Source organism: Diorhabda carinulata, chromosome 9, assembly GCF_026250575.1.
Source record: "Diorhabda carinulata isolate Delta chromosome 9, icDioCari1.1, whole genome shotgun sequence".
Lineage (NCBI taxonomy): Eukaryota > Metazoa > Arthropoda > Insecta > Coleoptera > Chrysomelidae > Diorhabda > Diorhabda carinulata.
In genome coordinates, this window is record NC_079468.1 from 8,000,499 (window position 1) to 8,024,641 (window position 24,143).

Below are 24,143 nucleotides of genomic sequence, written 5' to 3' on the forward strand. Positions count from 1 at the left end.
AATGTTTAAAAGATGAAATTTTAAAAATAATTGGAATTAAAAAAATAAGTTGAATCTTATTAAAGAACCATTACGAACTTTTTATCTTGTCGTGCAGTAGCTCGAATGTTGACATGATAATTAAATCTGTTGTATACTAAATTACACAAAAAACAAATTATCGCAGAGCAAACAACAGCTTAGAAAATACTGAATAAAAGTTCAGTAACATGCCCTCTTAGAGACATTGCTAAACCTGCCTCCTCTCACATATATATGCAGAGAATCTGTCAAGTTAGATAAGGATTTTGGAAGCGATAGACGATAGATAAAAAGCAATGACAAACCAATGCAACACGGGCACGTCATGATGGACACGAACATCTCATTCCAAATGACAATCGTGAGACAATAAAAGTCTTCCGCAAGCCCGAAATGCATCACTATGATATACAGACAATTAGAAGCTCGAATAAGGAAATATGTTGTGCATTTTTTGACTAGTTGAGAAAAATGAGGAAGCAGACATCTTTACCAAATAAAAGGGCAATGACTGCACATTTTAGAGCAGGATCCTACTATGAATTCATGAGATATCACATCAAAAAACGAACTTAATGGATGTCCAAAGGATCAGATGGATAAACAATCCATGCCTAAGACTATTCAAAAAGTTGATACCTACATCAGTTAAAGAATCTGAGCAATTTCTCGTGATGTTCAGAAACGACTTCAAATTGTGTGAGGTCACTGACCTCGAAGGAGTAGTAGTAATACCTTGGGAAATGGGATCGAGAACTTCCAGAAAGATAGCCTCATTTGGGAAAAGTACGTATTTTGGAGATAGAACAATGAGATGCAGAATTACGCATAAAATATTTTTTAGGTATAGTTGTAGAGCGGTATGAAAAGCCAAACAATCTCCCCAGATTGAAGTTGAAATTCTGTCGTGACTTTCTTCTAAATAACACTATTTCCTATATAAAATAGGATTCCTTAATTTGTAAATTCACATAAAGGTTATTTTATGGGAAAATCAATTTACATCTAATAGTGGTTACAAAATACACCTTTGTCTTATTTTTCGATAATATTAATGGAAATTACTGATTAATAGACAATCATGCATCTTATTTCATTATCTCCCATATGTAGTACTTAGTTATTTGTTCTAGACACGACTATCTGAAATGGATGCTTCGGACCAAATAAATCAAATTTTTAATTGACATGTTGTATTAAATCAATTCAGTGAATCGATATTTCACCCTTAAAAACAGAAATTCGATGTTTTCTGTTTTGATGAAAACCATAAAATTATTTACAATTAGTTGAATGTACTCGTAATATTACGATGTTGCCAGTTCAAGGGTTAATTATTCAAATACTCGATTAATAAAAAATCGATCTTTTAGACCTCGATTTTTTTATTAATCGTTTCATCAGGTTTCGATTCGACTCGATTATATTTAAAAATCGATCTTTTTTTTTAAAGAATCGCCATCCCTAAATTGTTCTAATTGAAATAGTAATTTCCAAGTTCTGATTATACTTACAATTGGAAATTGTTTTATAATCCACCCTGTATTATATTTCTATCATCTGTTGAACAGTTTTCAATAAATATATACGACCTTGTAAATTTATTATTGCTTCACGATGATAATGTAAATAAAATCGAGTGCGTATTACCTGTTTGTTTTGAAAAAAATATCATCTGACCACAATCACTTCACACACCTTCGTACACATGAATGAACTGTTTTTTATTGTTAGGGACTGGACACTCGTGAGTCACGAATATGCGGTAGATGAATAAAATTAATTATTGGAAAACCAATGAATATCCACTTGATAAGAATGTTATTTTTAACTGATATTGTTGAAGATGAACTGTGCGTTTAGTAAAATTAGCACAATATACATATTTATACAATGTTTTCAAGAAGTAAAGTAACGGCATAATAATTTGTTTTAGCTTTACATAAAACAAATAATCACGAGTTTAAAATATGTAAGCATTTTGATGCTAACCATTAAGGGAGCTGCAGAAACAAACAAAAAAAATATTTTTCTGTATTTAAGTTTATATGCTTCAAAAAGCACTTGTGGAAATACTCTATGTTCAGCTTTTTCAACTGGATTTATGAATTACACGAAACGAAAGTTTGATTATAAAAACATATTGCGTTCCATAAAAAATACGTTTTTTCTCGAGTTATAGACTAATTAAGATAATCTGATCTAAATTAAAGTAAACCTAACATAATTGAAGCTAAAATAAATCTAACCAAACTTGAACTAACCAGAAAATGGATCCGTTTCTCAGACTGATTTACAACATCAGGAGACAATTCCCAGTTCGAATGTAAATGACAATTGACTAAATAAAAAATTAACAACAATTATTTTGGATTTTTTTTACTGTACGTCTTTTTCATTCTCAGACAAGTCCTCATCTCCGAAAATAAAACCTTTCATCGAAAATTTAGTTCCAACAGCCGAACCAGACGTGAACCAATCCATTTATTGATCAAACCAGAATTACTAATTGCCAAAATCTGGGATCTTACTAAAAGGAATCTACTATTTCGAAAAAGTAAAATAAAATAAAATGTGTTCATGATCCTAAGCCGGGCAGAAAAAGAAGTATGGCTGTCACTGTGACTTTACAAATTATATCATTTACAAACAAGGTATATAATCAGTATAAATGACATATTAGATCACATTGATTCTGATTAAAAATAATTCCTTTTTTGTGTTTAAATCAATTGATTTTGTAGCTTAAAAGCATGTATATGCATTCAAAATATTTTGAGCCTAAAATACCTACAACGGAAATTTATATCAACTAAGAGCTAACGAGTTATAATATTCACGAGGATGGTTTTTGACGGAATAGTGACTTTTCAAAGATCGATATGACATAGTGAATGCAACTTGGATGTGTAGTTAAATCCAAAAACCAAATAAATTCGAAACAATAGATTTCATTCGACAAACCTGCTCCAAAGAAATCATAAACCCCATTTTTTTTGGTAAATAAACCCATAGCCACAGTGTTTGGGGATTCCAAAGACAAAGATAAATCGGTAAATGCTGATTTGCTCACACATTTTGATGCAGAGCTGAAAACAAATCGCAATTTGTTTATTTCTCCAGAAACATTAACCAAATTGTGTTGAGATTTTTTGTTTCATATGCCAAATTTATCTGATTTGGCCCTTCAAAAAAATGGTTTACTAGAAAGCGATTCCTGACAAATGAAGAGGTGATAGAAAAAACAAACGAAATTGTTTGAAACAACAAAAATCAGAAAATATCATATTTCAAAAAAAAACCTCAATATCCCCCAATATAGCATAAAAATCTTACTGAATTAAATATTGGTCATGTAATATAAAAAATAGCGAAATATTTTTGACTAACTTTTGTTTATTTCATGTTCACTATTTTATTTGTAAATAATAAATCGAGATGGATTGTTTGAAACAAATTACAAATTCAAAAAACGAATCTTATTGTGTCTTTAGCACCCATATAAATTAATAGAACACATTTGAGATCTACTTTTTTGCAAAGTTATGGAAAAATGAGTTATACCGTCAAGTTACTTTTTGTACATAGATTATATTAGATTAACGCATACAAAACTTAATATATTTATGTTTTGTTCACTTTATACAAGAAAAATGTTTATAATTTTCTTTTTTAATTATATTCCAGCATCAGAAGTGTATTGAATTATATAAGATTTTTGGAAAGGTTCGTTCGGTTTTCAGTGCGATTAAAACGGTTTTCATGGAGAAGAGTCCCATTTTGAAAATACCTTCTCTAACTTTTCACTGTTTGTTAGAGTTTTTGAGGTTATTGGAAGCGTTTAAATGATATTTTCGAACAATTTCCGGCTATGCACGGTTCATGTAACAGTTCTTGCTATCAGCCAAGTATCGAAAGAACCGTCCCTGAAACGGTTACGATGCCTATAGACCGGGACACACCTATCATGCATCGTTCCGAAATAGCACTAGAATTAGAGCAGTGTAGTTCACACCAAGACCCGCGGCGGTTGGAATTTGTAATAAAATTTTTGCTATATTTTTTTAGTAAATTGGCAATAATGTCGGGTATAAAACTGGAAAACCTTATTGAAGAAGTGAGGAAGTATCCAGTACTGTATGACTGGACAAACGAGCAGTACCGAAGCGGTGACTACAAAGACATAATCTGGAAAAGATTTGCGAGATAATTAAATGTCAAAGGTACAATAAAGATTAAATGTTATCTTCACTTATTACTCAGAAAAGTAAATGCATAAACACAATTAATTAATAAGGAGATACACAATTTTATTGAATAGAAAGTAGTTAACGCACATTGTAGCTTTCGTTATTTCAAATGAACTTGTGCAAGATGCATGCCATCATGGTTAAATCGCAGCTGCAGAAATTTGTAAACATTCTGCGCACAGAATTTTCGCGATTTTAATTGTTTCGAAATTGGCAAGAGTGGCGCAAATCGGACCGTAGTCGGATTGGAGTGGTGTCCTGGGTTTAAGTCGGTTGGTATAAAGCAATTGGTATAATTGTAACTATCTTGTTGGAACACGTAAGCTTTATTGCGTAGAATCGTCACCGTACCAAGGACTGTTCTCTGATCTGATTGAAACGAACCTCAACTGATAATTTACTGTTTATTCAATTAAGTGAACTCTCAATCTTGTATTGTATGCGTTATTCCAATGTCTTAATGAGGATAAATGAAGGATGACAGTTGATTTAATCCATTTATTTAGTGTATCAAAATAGCAATATAGCGGTTGCGTGATATAAAACATTGCATGCAAACTAAGAATTATATATACAAATATATTGAGAAAAAAAAGGAAAATTTAATGCACAAAGAAAAACACATAGTGCTAGAGTATTATTTACACCAAGCATAACAAAGTTCATGCAACAAACGTTTTTGTACAAAGTAACAATTGATTCAAGATGCAGACAAAATTATTTCTATACTCTAATTTTAAATACCCGTGTGAAGTTTTCAACGGATTTCTACCACGAATAGTTTTTGTAAAAAACTGTCGATAGAGGAGACATATAATGACATTATAGTAAGCTACATAATTTGACTAGCAAAAATTGAAGATTAAATGGATGAAAAATTTTTGAACATGTGTTTTTATACATATTTTACGATTCTCAACCGAAGACCCAAAAAAAATCTATAACTATTACAAAGTTCACCTAATTGAAAAACCATTAAACAAAAATTGTGATGTAAGTATTTTTTATAACATCAAAATAAATTTTATGTTTGAACGCTGAAGCGCATGGTTCGTTTTAAAATCAAAGCCACAAAACTTTTCTAAATTTTCTGTAACTACTACAAAGGACACACAAAGGAACCAATTAACAAAAAATCACTATGTGAGTATTTTTTAAAACGTCAAAATAATTCGTGTAGCTTATATTTCCAAACTTTGAAATCGAAGTCCCAAAATATTTTCAAATTTTCTTCAGCTATTACAAAGGAAACTTGAATATCGAAAAGTTGCGGATATCCAGGAAAAGAAAATGCAAGAAATTTTTTTTGGTGTTATAGAAAATACTTACATAATAACTTTTTGTTAATAAGTTCCTTATTGAGTGTCATTTGCAATAGTTGAAGAAAATTTGAAAAAAATCTGAGGCTTCGATTCCAAAACGACTGATGCGCGTTAGGTTTTAAACGTAAAGTTTATGAATTTGTTTTGGCGTTATAGAAAATACTTATATCACAACTTTTTGTTAATATATTACTTATTAAGTATCCTTCGAAATAGTTGAAGGAAATTCGGAAAAAATTTGGGGCTTTGATTTCAAAACGAATGATGTGCGTCAGTGCTCAATCGTAAACTTTATGAATTTTTTAGTGTTATAAAAAATACTTATATCACAATTTTTGGTTAATTGCTTTTCAGACAGGTGAACTTTTTAATAGGTGATTATTCTTTTTTGGGTCTTCGTTGCAGAAATGTGAAATATGTACAAACAAACATGTTTAAAAATTTTTTACCCACTTAATCTACAATTTTTGGCAATCATAACGTCATTATCTGTATCCTCTATTAACATTTTTTCGCAAAATTTCAGTAATTTTGTAAAAAAATATTCGTGGTAGAACCTTGATAACTTCACTCGGGAGTTTCAAATACTTATTTTTTTTAATAAATATCATTTCTTGTTTAATATTTTCTGTCAAATTATTGTTATATATAATAAATAAAAAGTTATTATTTAGTCCGCGAAAACTATATCAATTTTGATGGAATATTTTCAGTGCCTCAATCATTTTACTGAATTCCCTTATCAATTTTGTTAAAGCTTGCGAGTACAGCCCTATAACATGATAAAACTAAATTTGGAAAAAAAATCAACTATTAATTTTCTGAAAAACTCATCACAGTTTTCTGTTACCACCTAGCTGAATTTAACTTTCGTTGTCTTGGCTTCTAATGGTTGTATCATCGAATTTCTAAAATGTGACGTTTTTGAGGTTCAAAACAAGTAAATCATGTTTCAATAACAAATCTCAAAAAACCTATGTTTTGTTTAAGCATTAAATAATATGTTTTTATTATAATGTCTTCAGTCGAAAGCAACAAACTTTATCTCAAAATTCTTAATGTTTATGCAACAACCAAATTTTTAGAAACATTTCCCATATCAATTTTATTATGTTATTTTCACTACAATTACAGCACAAATTAAGAAATTTTTACATACTTGATTCAGAAAAATTAGGGATCAAATTTTTTTTGGAATACAGTTTCATTATGTTATAGGGCTTAAATTTTCATTCAATTTTGATAACCACATTTCTTATTTAAGAGAAAAAATTGGAAGCTTTAGAAAAATTCATTAAAGAATTCAGGAAAATACTAGGGAGTCGATATATTTCCAACTAGGAGCATAACATTCTGTCTCCGAAAATATTGATATCACATCACTTATACAGACAAATTATTTAGACTATATTTTGACAATCTGCTATTTGTGTTAAAGATATCACAAATCTTATAAAAAAAATTACTTAATACGAATAGTTAACTATACTAATAATTTTCTTCTCTCCCTTATTTCTTTAAATTAATTTAAAATTATTGTCATTTTTGTACTATCAATTATTAATACAAAATCAATATTGTATCAAATTATTTTCCGTCATATTATTTAAAATAGCATAAATGAAGTATAACAAACTAAAAACGAAATTAAACCAATACATTACCGGTAAAACATCACATTCGAGAGATCGCGGCTATTAGGCTATAATATAGATTACAAGCTGGTAATATTCACAATATATTGGTATTTTTTTACTCATTTTGTGTTTTTTCAATATTGAAGAATTCACTAAAGGAGTCAATCGTTTCAACTAGACACTTTGACTTTTTAGTTTTTCATAAAAATATTATATTCGTCAAATATCGAAGATAATGTTGATGTATAAAACAAGATACAACTAATATTTCAATTTATATTTTTTGGAATATTTTTAATAGTTTAGTGTCCCCAAAATTGGTGCTTAATATGTACCGATAATATAGCTGAATAATTCCATTTTAAGTTTATTAAGCTATAGTATTATTTCAAAACATACCAAATTATTAGTACATTTGAAATATTTTTTTAAATTCGTGATTAATCACATGAATTTTATTATGCATATACTTTTGGTATACAAACACCTACCAAGATAAATTTAGCCAAAAAGGGTAGTATTTAAGTAATTGATAATTTGATTACAGGCAAAAACCATAATTTTTTGTATCCCTCTGTATACAATTCAAAATAAATTGAAGTCAAAAGTCCCCTCATTGGGAAATTTCAATTTTAAATATTACTGTATAAAGTTGAGCACTTAAATTGTCCATTTTATGTGTAGATCAGAGTCGATAATTATTTTTAAAACCAAAAAAATAATATTAGGATGAAACCCAGGTCGGAAAAAGGAAGGGAGTGAGTTTTTAAGGGCACAAAACGGTTTATCTCGATTGCCTATGGAAAAAAGTCAAATGACGAAGTTGTAAGTAATGAAGAAATCTATTTTTGTATTTGCAATTTTTTCACATAACCTTAAAATTTATTTGAAGAATTCAAAAATTAAGTTTTTTTATTTTTCTTTCACAAAAAACAATTTTTTTTTCAAACACACTGTAATTCATTTGTTTTGAAATATTCATTTTTTAACCTTATATCGATTCATTATCGAAAAAGCATCCTAATTTTTAATCGAAAATTCTCCCTTCAAAATATCAGCTTTTTTTAAAAAGTAGTTTTCAGTTCGTCGAAATCTCTACTTTCTGATGGTGTAAAATAATATTACTATTATCATGGTAAATTTTCTCAGAGATTGCAAAAAAGCGAAAAAAACTTTTAATAAACATCTAAACACTCTACAAATGCATAAAAAAATTTTGCGATGTGATTTTTTCGAATTTTTTTGCCTTCTCTGAGAAAATATACAATAGTGTTGATAATAATTTTTTACACCATCAGAAAGTAAAGATTTCAACAAACAAAAACTTTATTAAAAAAGCTGATATTTTGACGAGAGAATTTTCGAGTGGTGGTTTTTCGATATTGATTCAAATTTTTTTCATAGAACTTGTAGCTTTGAAGGAAATGGAGATAAACCGTTTTTACCCTTAAAAACTCACCTCCTTCTATTCCCCGACTTCAAAACGCGCGTAAATTATCTCCATCAATGAAAAATATGCTACAAATTACGGTAAATTCATAATACTACATACTGAATTAGAAGTAGAAGTGAAGTAATCTTATTAAATATTTTGCAATAGTACAAAAGTTTGTAGTTAACTTTTGCAGCCCACTTTAATATCGAAACACTTGTTAAAATTTGTTGTTACCAGTCTGGCGTTATGGTCAATATACAACAGTAATTTCGTTAGATTTTTTTTACTATAACTATTTACTTATCGACGATTAAGTTACAATACAATCTATTATTAATTAATTGATATCGACCTTTTGGAGAACATTAAAAACGATATTTAAAGATAATCTATTGCACTTAAAACTGATGTGTGCTCATGTTCCTGAATACAATTATAAATTCTTTAAACATTTCGACACTGTTGGATGTTTCTTCTATTCTATTTCTTCGATTCTTAATTTATTGTAATACGGGTTGGTGCAACACAACGTGCATATTGTATAATCTTTTTTGCGGAGTAGAAAACACGTGGACGGGGAGTTACTACCGTTGGACAGGCACGCTCATGGAGTTTTATTCACAAAGAATCACGGAAAGTGTCTATCATTTTGCGTTCGCACATTCCACGAGAACTGTAGTTCATAGATTGCTACCAGGCAATTTTAGGTATTATCCTGAATATGGACTATGGCACATTAGTGAAGCTCCTTGTGCCAATTTAATTAAAATGTGGGTGAAGCGTTTTAAATGGTTCGGTACAACGTTTAATCAACAAATAAAAGGTCTTCCTAGAGTAGTCATTCGTAAAGTGGTCCTGGTGCACCCACAGGGGTCCATATGACTGTACTTGAATTTCAGTAGTTAGATCTGATTTTTGTTAGTTAGTAATATGATGTAAATGTATCAACTAAAACTACTATTGAGTATTTTGAAAGTGGTTTACGAGGAAAAAATTTCGAAACTTCTATACTAGCGTTAGAGCTATACGACAAGATACACGATTGTCTACTCGCTAAAGACAATCAATGCGACGAAATATGCAGCAAATTTTCAACTTTGATCTTAAGCTGCAACTGCATGATCTGCAATTAACTGAAGAGTTATAAGAATGTGACTTTAGAGAAAGGCTGACAATATTCTTTTCATCGATAAGACCCATTGTCATATCAAAGGGTTTGTGGATGTTCCATATTGTCGTTACTTGAACGCTGAGAATCCTAAACTAAGTAGCAAAAACCAGTGAATAGTCCTAAAGTGACCGTTTTGGCAGAAATTTCTATCAGAAGAATAATTGGTCTTTTTTCTTTAAAAATGCGCTGTGGCAAAATATCACTCTTAATACCGAAGAATGTTATGTTGCGATGTAGAAAAGTTTTTCGGTTCGAGAACTTGAAACTTCAAGAATAGTGAAATCTATGACTTGGTTTTAGAAAGACGTAACTACTACTACCTCAAATGACTCCTTGGGTTGTGAAACATATATCCCCAAGCAGACCGATTTCGAAAAAAGATGATATTCTATGGCACGCTCGTAATCCAGATTTGGCAGTTCTTGACTTTATTTATGAGAATACCTCAAACACAAAGTCTGAAAAAACATCGATCAGCTCAAGGAGAATATCCTTGGTGAAGCGACAGCAATAACATCAGCATTACTGAAAGAAGTTTTCAGTAGTTTCCTGTTGCAGTTAGAGGAGTGTCATCGTAAAGAGGGTTATCATTTAAATAGTATTATTTAAAAAATAATATTACTTCAAAATTTTTTAATCTATTTTCAAATATGCACGGTCTATTACGCCACACCGTATAATAGTGTTTTAAAATCGTTGAATAGAACACAAAATTTCTCTTTCAATTAACTTTGCACATGATTCAAAATGAACCAAATTATCAGCTATTCGTCGAAAGTAAATCTAGATACTAGTTTGAACTTGATCAAGTTTATAGTCATTAGACACAGAGCAAAGGTCCAGGCGTTTCGGATAGTTAAAGTCATTTTTAGGAGGACGAGAGTTGACAGAAGATGAATACGTAATCAGAAGAACCGATGATATCGACAGAATCCATTCAAATCGTTGGTTGATGATCAGAATCATCGGACACCAGTTGAATTAAAATCGAATTACCATTCATGAGATTTTGATTATTGAATTGAGGACGACAAAGTTCAGCGCAATTTCAATGAACGAATTTTGGGTCAATGTGGCTGCTAAACCTCCTAACTCACCTGACTTGAGTCTTCCTGACTTTTATTCTCCTCTACATTGAAAACACATCTGAAGAGACATTTCAAAATAATTAACCGTTTGTAAACGACTAGCCGAATGCTAATATCAGTGCAGAGGGGAGTGGAAGACTGTAGTGGTTTCTCAAGGAAAATAATGTGAATAGACACTTGATGTCCAAACCTGGTATGTAAGTAGCTTACAAACAATTTTCATCAATCAATACAGAAACAGTTATGTCAAATAAGATAATAGAAAGTAAACAAAGAAAAGTTGTAAACATTGATTCATTTTGTTTTAGATATAAAGAGCATTGCCCCGATTTGTAAAGAATAGCTCGACAAATTGATTCTATAATGTAATTACAACAATTAAAAGCATCTATAGTACATTCGTTTAGCACACCAATCGATTTTACTTGAGTGAGAAAAATAAAAATTAGATAAATATTAATTAACCATAACCGTAATTTTCAATAATAATTCAATTATTTCTATGTAGAATTCCACAAGTAACAAAAACTAGTGAAATGTTAATTTCATTTGATCTGTACTGTAGGTGAATAATTTCGTTTTTCGTTTGTTATACAACACAACAAAAATCGTAACGATATAAATGATTTATAACGGTATCCGTAATCTTTACAGGGGTACATTTATATCTAAATTTTCGCCTGAATCGTTTTTAACATTTATTGCACGTTATATTTCCTACCCTTTCATCGCCCAAATATGATTAATTCTATGATTAAGATGTTTGAATATGAAAGTGAATCAGTCTTAGTACAAGAAATATCACATAACTCACTCATAAAGTTACCATACATGATAGGAAGACAAAAGATTAACACACTTTAATACATAAAAACCTGTGCTTAACTAAAATACTTAGTGCTTAATGTGTGGCCAAATTTGTGAACTGAGATTGTTCGAGTTACTCTGTGAAAATTTTGTTAATAAAACTATTATTAGCAGCATTTTCAAGTGGGAATTGTATCAATGTCTTTTATGTATCCATTTTCAAATAAAAAATGTAGGGAACAAAATTTATTGTTCAAAATAATTTTTGACTTATTTGCAAATAGAAAACAAGATATTTCCAATAATTCATTGAAATTTCATACTTCTTGGGAGAGAAAAGTTTATTTTACGCCTCATGACTGGATTATAAATTTTAATCCTTTATCGTGATTGAGTTTCTATTGCAAACACTTCAAGTAATCCAAGACGATTTTATAGAAAATTTGAATTCATTCATTTTTTATTTGAAACAGAACTTTTTAATTATTAATCCCCAAATACTATTCAACATTTTTTAACAACAAATTCTTCAAGTGCATAATGAACAGCAGGCTTGCTTTTCATATATCTAGTAATTTTAATACACATTTAACAAAAAAATGAAAATTCACTGTAGAAAAAGTGTATAAATTTGTAAGTAAGTAATTATGGAAAAAGTAATTGTTATACTTCAAAAATTATGCTTCGTGAAAATTTTACAAACTATATTTACAGAAAATTTTTCCTTCGACGATTCTTGCTATATGAATCATCGTAGTAGCAACATACCACAAAAAAACTACATAACACACAAAAAATATAAGATCGCAATGAGGTACTGAAAATAGTTTTAGTGATAACGAGACCGATGGTCTCTTAAAATTATTATTCACAATATACTCACGATGGATACAAAATTTTTAAGCTAGAGAAGTTTCCGAAATAATGAGTATTTTCATAAAATCCCGATAAGCTCTATCTCGTTCCTTGTGAAGCCATCTACTATTGATATGTACTGATGCGAAGGTAATTAAATAGAATTTTAAAATGAAGTAAAAAAGATAGAAAAATTAGAAAACGTCACTCAAATATTCAATAACCACTTTGTTTTTGTTACATTGTAATAATAACTCGAAAATGAGTCACATATGGTAAATAAAGAGATTGTTATAGTGCCCATTGTATTCATAACTAAAGGCTAATTCGTATGATTCTTTAATTCCATATACCTTCTAGATACACGAACGATATTAGATACTGATTGAACAATATTCCATTTTTGTTTTAAATAGAAGCTATTTGGTGGTGTATTTAAATTTGTTACGAGCCAAGAACTGCGATTTCGTTTCAATCTCAAGGCAATCTAGCCCCTTAATAATGAGAAAATACACGAAACTACCGACTCTTTCGAATTGTTACAGTGAGAATAAAAAAATGAGGTATATTAGTATACGAACTATGATATATGTTCACTAAAATGTATGTGATCATGAACCGTTGCGCACATAGGCATTCAGATGGGCCCCTCGAGATCTCACTACAAATTTTTAGAATAATCATAAGGATAACAGGACACAAGACCTCAAAATCGAAGACAATTTAAAAAAAAATACAAAACAATAATATTGTATGGAAATGAAAACCAGGTTGTGAAAAGAAACAGCAAACAAGAACTCTAAATCTACGAGAAGACTACGAAGAGTCTATAGTAGGGAAAAATGAACTTTATAAATACATATAATGAATTAAAAATATAATAAGTGTAATGAAAATTTAATTTTCTCACACTGTATGATTAGAATAAGTAGAAACACTTATTGCATCTCAAATACAACGATCAGATTTGTTACAAACTAAACTTTATTACAGTTGACAAAAAATCTAGTTCAATGAAATAAGTCACAAACTACAACAATATTTATATAAAACGATGGTACCATTTAAACCAGAGTCCAAGCACCGAAAAGACAAATCAACTTGTAAACAAATTGATAAAGCATCAAAAGAAAAAGTGGAAAATATGGTTAAAGCAGTAATATTCTGAGGATAGCTATTCGTTGGAAATTGATGAAAGAGTAGTGAACTCTATTTATATGATTTCTATGTTAAATCTGATTTAATAAAATTTAGTGGTAGCAGAAACAGAAATAGTAGAAAAAGATTGTATCTAAATAATGTGATACTAAATATAAGAAACTATTATCTTATCATAAAAAAATAAATGTCTATCTTTTGGGGCAATGTATGTATTTCAAAACTTACATAAGTCAAAGGGCTACGTAGAGTTATTTTATAATATTAATTTTGAAATTTTTTACTCAATTCTTTGTTTAATGAGAAATTTCATTGAAATATTTGTCATTAGGTATATTCCGACAAATATATGAACAACTACAAGACATTGTTTGATGAAGGGGAGTTATTTGATATATAATTTAAGAAGGGGAAAGAAAAAATCAATAAGAAGAAATATGTATTCTGTGAAAAAATTCCATAGAAAGTTGTTTTCAGAATGAAAAAATTAAGAAAAAAATCTGTATAGTAGGATAAACAAAAAATATTCTGATTATTCAACACAATTCCATTCAATTACTTCTCTAACTAAAGAGTTATGATTACAGTTTGGCAACATTGTGAGGATTCTATTTGAATCACTACTGATTTAGAGAATATGTTAAATGATATATTTATAATATTAAGTCAATCTAAAGTAGTATCTCTATAATTGTATGAGAAAATATTATAGATGAATAAAAGTTTTTTTGGAAGTATTTTGATTTTGTTTTGTTTGGAATATGTATAAAAAACGAAGTTTATATACTTAAATTATATTGTTTACATTAGAGAAGAAATATATATTTTTCATTAAAGAGTTGAATAAATCTTATACTTTGAATTACATTTCGGTTCTCATTTTAAATTCCGATTGTATTTTTCAATGCTTCTTTTATTTTTTTAGTGCAACAGAAAAGAAAGTGGTTGTGGAATACGTTCAAAATAATTAGAAATATCAAGTAAAATTAATTATTCATTCATATTACATTTAGGTTTATTTCGTTGTACTTCAATTCGATCTTATCGAAAACTACATTTACTTCTACGCAAAAAAAAATACTAAAAACACAAATCTTACTTACAACTCACTAGTGTGTAACCACCGGAACAAGGTGATACAACAAAAAATCGAAGTCACAACAAAAGTAACTCGAACATCTCACAACAACGTCCCAAATACAAAACAAATGTGACATGTTGACAAATCGGCCATATTCATCAAAGTTAGTGGCAGTTCTTCCACCAAGCTGATATTATAGCATTGTGAATATGGCCAATCACCGAAGCGGGAGGATTGCGGATTGGGAAAATTGGGAATAAAGAAGGAACCACAACCGACTTGCATCTCATCCAGACGCAGGATGATAGTGACGTAGCGGAGAAAAATCGGGAGTCGAAACGTGGGGTGAACGTCCCATTGATTCGCCGGAGAACGGGAACGCAGTTTGTTTTGGTAACAGTGGCGTAATAATATCGAGGGCTGAGTATTTTCTTAATTAAAAAAAATTAATGAGATGAAAGAATATGAGAGAAACAGATTATTGACTGATTTCAGAAAATTAAACAGTCCAAGAATTAGCCAATGTTTTTTCATGACATAATTTTGTTCTTTATTTCAGTTATTGTATATAATCAAGGAAATTCACTAAAAACGTCAAATTCTAATTCTAAATTGACATTTTTTAAGGTGATAGTGAGATCCCCATCTTCTATCCCCTTAGAATGACAGGCACATCAAAACCAAACAACTATTTATTATGTTCATGTACCAAGCATGCCAGTCAACAGAATACCTAAACAGATGGACACCAAAATAGAAAAGGAGAAGAGAAAGATCATGAGATCAAGAAGCTGGAGAGAGGGCATATATAATTATATGCAAGAAAGATAACTAACCGAATACCAGGCAAGAAAGAGATTGTTTTGTAATCATGTATTTTAATTTTTATTGCAAATAGATTGAAGGAAATGTATGAAATAACAGTTTTTCAAATAAGTATCTCGCATATTTTATGACAAATATCTTGATAAACAGGGAATATATGATAAAACATATAAGCAGTTCCGTGAATTTGGTTATGTGGGGCAGAATAAAAAGCAGTACTCTCAAAAGGTTATATTTGAGCAGGGATTCGTGAATGGCGATCGTTATTAAGAACTACTTCAACTTAAACAAATTTACGTCCTGATTCAAGAAACCCTCAAATTCCACTGAATGAGATATTGTTTTAGAAAAATGGTACACAATCATATTACTGATAAAATAACGCTTACGATTTGGTCTATCACGCCTGGCTATAGGTTAGTTTTATTTGAGCTTTGAATGTTGCCAAAACGTTCACGGTGAACGTTTTGAACATCTTATCCATTAACATTGATAATTCTTTTTTGTGTTTCACAGTTCAGCTCATTTTGTAATATATTTTAGGTTTCCATTGTAATGTGGCGGATTATACATGTCATTGTAGGAAGATTAAAGTATGGATCACACTTTTACGTTAAGAAATGTCAATTTATAATTTAAATTTAATTTTCTAGATTTTTCATAAATATAAACAATAACTGGAATAATGAAATACTTGGCATATACCAAAACCATAATAAATTACCCTGGTTTGTTTTTTATTGATTCTATTTGGCCTCGGCCAGAAAATGAATAATATCTAAGCTTGTCATAAATAATACAGAACATTGAATAGAACAATGGTAATAAATGATCTATTTGGTAGAACTTTGAAGTAAAACTGTTGGTCCTTGGTCCCGTAAAAAACTTAGTGTCACGGACGAGGAAAAAAACATGAGGTCTTCAACAAGATCATTGAAGTAGAAAAGAACGAACCCACTAATAAAATTATATACAGATGGATCTTGACGAGCTATTCGATGTAATCGCATTTTGGAAACAAAAAGTAACGGAAGGATGCAGTGAGGACATCCATTTGCATGATTACTTGAAGTCTATTATTTTTTGAAAAACAAAATTCTGAATACGGTTTATTTCAATCGATTTCTTTCATATCTAAAATATGAAATTATATTTTTACATTCATACATTTTCTCTGTAACCAAAACCCTTTTGTTATTACACCACTGCCGTATTTCGCTCATTACCAAATTTCCGTATCTGTAACTGACGCAGAGAGCACCCTAACTCTATTTTCCTTACTATCGCTTGGAATTATGACGCGCGTAGGGGAGGCAAGCAGCATGCGTTGCGCATGCTCCTGACTGTAAACGCGACAATGTCTTTGACAAAGCTTAGGAGAAATAACGGGCGAAACCGTAGCGGGATAATTTATTCGATCCTTCCAAAGCTCGTTCGCGATCTCTTTCTCAATCTGATCTTCTATGTCCAGTTTTTCCAGTTTTTTGTTCAACATTTCTAATGTGATCGGGGCATTAGCGATGCGATAGCTGTCGCTCCGTTTGATTTTACCGTTCTTGCGAATGGGATTGACTTTAGTGAGGGGTTTAGGGGTGCGTATTTTAGGAACATGGGTCTTCTTACCTTTTTCGTGAGTAGGATTCGTTCCGGTATCTTGCATATTAACATAAGCTCCTTTAGTTTGGGTCTTGGGAGAAGTAGGACTGGTGGCCGGTGTTACGATCGTGGACGGAAGTTTTCTGACGATTTCTGCTGTTCCTGTGTTAGCCTTGATTACTATTTTTTGAGTTTGTGGTGATAGAGGACGGTTGAATTCTACAGTGGGTATAGTGGCAATCATTTGATTCTGCGAATTAGCGATGGGTCTTACGGATTTTATTGTTCTATGGACAGGTAAGGGACTTGGAGACGGACTGTTGGTTGGTTTAACATTTTTTCCTGGCTCAAAAGTAGTATGAGCACCTTTTCTTCTCAAGCTATCTGAACTATAGACAACTTTTCCTTCGGCGTCTAGCAGAACCCTAGCACCTAGTCTTTTTCGTTCTAAAGAATCCACTGAAGTAGTAGTTGTTATATTATTATTTTCATTGCAGGGTAGTTCATTGAGACTCACGTATTCTGCGTCTCTTATTTTCCCCGATAAAACTGTAGTTAAATTTTTATTTACAATATCCTGGATATAGTTGGTGTGTTGATTTTCTGTAATAACTACAGACTTTTCATTATTATTTCTCACGTCAGCTATTGTTACGTATTCTCCAGCGTCAAATAGATTATCCTCCAACTTATTTAGTGATGGATCTTTATTAGCGTTTGGTGATTTACTTCGATCCCGTTTATGAGCGAAATTCACTATATTTGACTTGAGTCTACCCAGCATATTGTTTAAAGGTAGTAAAGACGCTTTAATTATAGGCTGAGGAGGTGATGTTTTTATTTCTTCTTTTACAGTTACAGTTCCTCCACTAGGACTTGGAGCTCGCATAGTACTGGATTTAGTTTCAGTAGTTACAATTGCACCATCTGGTTGATCTAATCTTTCTATTGTGGCATAACCTGATTGCGGATTAACACTTACTAATGATAACTTATTTGTACCATTTACTGATGTGCTAATAATATGCTGAATGTTACTGGATTCGCTTTTATTTTCAACATCATTATTTTTTCTATTGACCGCATTGTTTTCTATAAGTTGGTTTTCATAGTTTTTGTGAGACGAATTACTGCTATTTTCACTTTCATCATCACTGTGAGGTGGTGTTATAACACACATAGACGGAATACGACTTGAGTTAATAGTAGTTTTTACTCTGATTCGTTCTATTCTTTCTGGGCCTTCCATATCAGAAGATTCAGAAAATTCGAAATCTGAACCACTTCTAACACCGTTAGGGCTACTGATTGACTCTATAGGGGAACTAGAGGTATTGTGCCCACTATCCGGCGATACATCTCCGTCATTTTGTTTATGGATAATAGCTACAACCACAGGTTTAATATTCGCAGCAGGACTTCTTTTGACGGTGCCCGTTTTATCACTGAAATCTCTTTCTAATGTACTTTCGTTAGACTTGTTGGACAATTTTGATAAAGAACTTTTTCTCTCAGGTACTGCTGGGCCTATAACTAGAGATTTATTGCTATCGGCAGCTCTTAAAGTTGTGCAGACGGTACCTGCAGAGCTAGTTGTCGTCGAAGTAGAGCCTTTACCAAACAGCTCGTATTCGTTCTCAGCTGATAATACTGTATTGTTTGAGTCAGAATTTGAAAATGCTGATGTGGAATGTAAAGGTGTAGGCGGTGTGTCTTCTTCTTTGAGAGTCTTAAGACCGCTATCCATGTGGAAGGAAGTATAATAACCCTCTGTATCACAAGAATATACTGAGCTTGTTTCGCCATCTTCATGTAAATCGTGAATAATATCAGGTGTTAAAGTGCCTTCACTGGTGACGCTTCCAGATGTGGACGTGTTTACGTTAAATCTTCTTCTGCTATTCACCGAGCCAGGTTGTTGTTGTTGATTCAAGGAATTACTGGATGTGGTCGTCGAAGCTGTCGATTTTGGATGAGTTGTAGATGTTATCTCTGAACCAATAGAAGCTCTACCGCTTTCAGAACTAGCACTCCAATTTCCACTGGAAGAATGAGGTTCCTCTCTGTTTCCTAGCCTCTTCAATCTCCTTTGAGCTGAACTATCTCTCAATTTTACAGCTATATTCATAACTGAAGACAACGGATTCGAAATGGGTACATTTATACTGGATTTTTCAGAGGAAGATATAGAAGAGTTTCGTTCGTGTGTTCTTCTTTCTTTTTCTATATCTCTCTTACGTTTTGTAGTGACTGTTTCGTAGACATTGATATCATCAATACTTTCTTTACTATCTCTAGTTTTATTTTCGCATTTTCCTTCGGAACTTTTGTTCATGAATTTATCGTATCTACTTTTTCCCCATTGTTTCAAAGTGTTGAAATGTGATTTCTTCGGTTCCGGTGATTCTTTTTTAGATGTTCGTAAGATGTCGCTACTTTTACTTCTTAATACAGCACCAGATGTGGAACATTCAGTCTCGTGGCTAATTGTTGGTGAGGATGGTTCCTCCCTGTTAATGAATTGTTATTAATGTTTTGATAGGATGCAAGAGTGTCGATGTTATGTGAATGTTGAATGCCATAATGACAGAAATATATTTACAATGGCGCTTTTTAATGGAAAGCCAAACTGCATGCTTTGTTATTGACAAGTTTTTGATTTGGGGACTATTTTCATCGACAGCACTCAGTTAGTGGATATATTTATAAGAGGGGTAGGTAGTAGCAAATGTTTAGTCTTGAAAATTTTGAACAAAAATTAAAGATTTTGGATCATGAAATTGAAAATTGACAACAAAAAAATAATAAACAAATAGTACAAGTTAAAAATACATTTGTGGAAAATGTGGACAAGTCATGTATATATAGATTTATATTTTATTGTTATCTACTGAATAAATCTAGTAGTTTTTAGGCACAAAGATCATTTTCTAATGACTCGACTTATATCAATACCTATCAATATAAAATATTAACATCAATGGTCCTCAAGGACCCCACGCTTTTTTGTATTGGAATGATATAATTTTTTAATCGCTTTCATTTGATAAGATAAGCTCATAAGTTCCCTTTCTAAGAAAACCTTTTATTTTTCTATTATGTCTGAGCACGCCCCTCAGTAATTGGCAAAAAGCACTACCAAAAATTGTATGACAAAAAAAAACCACTAAATCTGATCAGGAAGAAGGCTTTAATTTATGTAATTATTGTTTGTCATCGGTCCTTGATAAGTATGCGAAATATCAAGTAACTTCGACGTTTTAAAGTACTCTAAAATGGAGTTGAAAGATTCCGTTACATACAAGTATACCAAGGTAATGTATTTGTAACCAACTATAGGCTATTTCCAAACTATGTTTTGGTTTTTAACTTGTACTATTATGTTAAATATATTGAACAAATTTTTCATTGCATAACTCTGTCTAAAAAAATCAATATATTCACTTTAATGCAGGTATTGAGATCCATTCAAGAATTTTATAAAGAAAGGCATAATGATATCTACATGATAAAAATCCTGAATGTCTTCTTATTCTCAATTCCAGTGTTATCAGTTTCAACTTTAATATTATTTTCATAATTAGTTACATTTAGTAGCTTTAGTAGCAAATATTTTCTACATAGTCATCGTGTTTTTATTCCTATCAATAATTATTCTTTGATAATTTTTAATCTCATCTAATTCTATTCACGATAAATACAAAAACTCGAATCAATAATAATTAGTTTATAATAGTTTCATTGTAATGCCTCAGTGCCAAATGCTCAATAATTTAGGTCATAGATAAAACTTTTATCAAAATATAAATAATGACTAGTGTTATTTTGTTAGTAATAATATATTCAAACACGTGAAATTCAAAAATACTGGTGATTTTATTTTGTTCAAAATTTTCACACTCAAGTGACTATATGGCTACTACTGCACCTTATATCTCAAGTTTACGTTCATATGACTAAGCTTTGAGTTAAAATGAACACTTTTTTTCATATAAATCTTATTTACTAAGTAATAAACGATCACAAGACATTGTTCTTAATATAATCATATAAAGAAGAACTTGGTTTCCTGTAAAATGATAGTTTTTACATAAAGAGTCCTATAAACATGCCATGAATAACTATACTAGAAGGTTTCCTTATGTAGAGGGCGTCTCATAAGTAATAAGAAATCCTACGCCTCAATTTGAATATGTAACTTGTTAAGACTAGTCTAATTCTATAAATATTGAAATTGCTTTTTTACAATCCTTCTGTTTTTGTTTACTGACGACGCAGTACGTTTTTATAATAAATAGTATGGAGTTCGATATAAATGAAAGTTGTGTATTTTTAAGACACTACTGGAACCAAAAGTTTGAGGCAACCATAGCAGCAAAGAAAATATGTGAACTTTAAGGAAAGGACACGGCGCATTGTTGGTTTCATAATTTCAATAGTGGAGACAGAAGATCGTTAACGTTTAGAGCGTGAGATATTGAAGTAACAAGATAAGCAGTAGAAAACTAACATGATACCAGCATTTGCCCATTATGGAACTTATTTGGACCCTTTAAAAATACCATTAATCGCCTTTTAAAAAGTTGTCGTATTGTGCCACACGATTTAATCGAGATTGAAAAGAAACGTCAAGTAGATGTGTGTACTCCGTGACCTAACGAAAGATGACCGTTTTATTAGACGCATTGTTACTTGCGATGAAAAACGGATTTTTCTAAACAGCCTGAACATGAAAAATAATTAGTTAGACAAAGTACAACTACCAGAACCCATCGCAAAGAGTGATCGATTATAGCGGAAAGTCTTGTTATGTTGCTTGACGGAATTATGAAGGTTTAGTGTTCTTCGAAATGATTCCAAATGGTCAAGCTATCAATGCCGCGGTATTTCATCGGCAGTCGATGTGAATGTATGAGGTTGTATAGGACAAATATCCAGGTTTAGTTAATCGAACAACTTCTCTTATAACAAAATGAATAGTAACTCTTAATAAGATCAAAGAACTTAATTCAAACGTTGAAAATCTAAGCCCAAATAATAGTTTTACTAAGAAATCAAAGAGCTTGATGAATGTTAGGCTGTACTTGATAAGTATTATTATGAATTTCTTTTTTTGTGATAATTTAATAAACAAAATGAACATTGTAAATCAACATTATTCATGAGACACCCTCTATAATGTATAAATTTTTACTTAGATTCCAGTATGTTAGTTATGGAGTTATGAGTATATTTTCCGTTTCCTCATGGAAATCTCATGAATGCAACCAACAGAAATGTCAATAAGCCATGTTTTATTTATAAAATGAAAGGGAAAGATACTATTATAAATAGAAACAACCTAGTTTGAAATGTAAACATAATATTTATATTACATGTTCTAGAGGATTTTTTTACTATAAAGAATTGATCAAATCCCCCTGTATATCTAGATGGTCTTTAATCTATGCTCTATATGGAATTTCAAATCGTCGAAACATTAATATGATATTTATATACATTTTAATAATCTAAATAAGACATTGATGAGCAAATAACTTCTCAATAAACAAGAACTTAATATATTCATAGATCTTTACAATGATTAAAACGATGATCTTGATAATAATAATATTACAGTTTGAAATTTATGAGTAGAATATAGTTATACTTAACTTTATGTGCATTTTTACCAGAAGCTAATTTTTATTCACTGCCACTATCATCGCTTTCTATGCTAACTGTACATCACATAAGTAGACGCAACATTTTTTTATTACTTTAAAATATCTTTAAGGGCTTCTTGCCATAATTCTATTATCACCATTCTCTTTTTCGAACTCATGATTATACTATACATATCGTTTCTCATATTTTCGTAGTAACCTAAATTCACTATTTTCAAGATTTTCAAGTCACAAAAAAAACAATTCCAAAAATATACATAAAATCCTGTTTAAACAAGAAGAGTTGTCATTGTCCTGTTAAACCATTTCAATATAACATAGGTAGAAAGATAACCTACTTAAATACCTTGTAGATGTGGTGAAAATTTCATTTATTTCAAGTCTTACTACACCATTTAAGTGATAAACCCTTGCACAGGTCTAGAGGGTTGCCTTAAAGTTTCCGACCAAATAAACAAGTCATTTTGCTTTTAAAATAATTTTTATTTTCAGCATAGTCTCCTTTAAAGTCTCTAGACACTCTTTCGAGCGATCTTGTTGATCTTGTGGAAAAGAACTTTTTTTCTTCAAACCCTGTCGCATTTTTGCGATTTGTCCCTTTACATTCATTATTTTTCCTATTTGAAGATAGTCGATGAACACAATTCCATGATTGTCTCAAAAAAAAAGCAACGATCGCCATAAGTTTTCTGGCCGATAAGCCGTCTTTCATCCACAGTTATCGGACTTAAACCGCGTCAATAAAGCCTGAAAAATGCTCATTCGAATGCACTTTATGTCCAAAATAAGCAAATGTGACTTACTCATACATAATTCTTCGGTCAGTATATGGTAAATGCATTATTTTGACAGGTCTAGGCTTTTTCTATCTTTATAGACCTAATACTACCATGTTCCAGTACCATTTGGTGAACTTTTTCAATAATATTGCTGTTTGTCGCAGATTTTAGCCGTCCTAAACGGTTGTCGTCAGTAAATGACAACTTTATATTCAATTACTTCCATTTTAAAAAAAATCTCCATAACGAGTCACTTTTACTATTGTCAAACAGAAAATAAGTATCCAAAATGGCTGAAATCTTATTAAGAATCTCTCAACGTATACGAAAATATATTTCTCTACTTGACATCTACAGGATGAGATCGGAAAATTTTTAGACAACCCTCGTAAAACCACTAAGAATTCAAACAATACAAGCACTAGTTTGTGGACACTAATAGAGTTACTGAA

General features: G+C 30.9%; 1 protein-coding gene across 2 annotated transcripts in view; it reads right to left on the reverse strand.

Annotated features, from left to right (window-relative positions):
• LOC130898087 (serine-rich adhesin for platelets) overlaps window positions 1-24,143 on the reverse strand; it is a 264,445-nt gene that overhangs the window by 15,439 nt on the left and 224,863 nt on the right. For both annotated transcript variants that reach the window (XM_057807134.1, XM_057807135.1), the window contains exon 5: window positions 17,274-19,756. In XM_057807134.1, coding sequence (XP_057663117.1) covers window positions 17,274-19,756 — 2,483 coding nt within the window. The remainder of the gene's footprint in view (window positions 1-17,273; window positions 19,757-24,143) is intronic.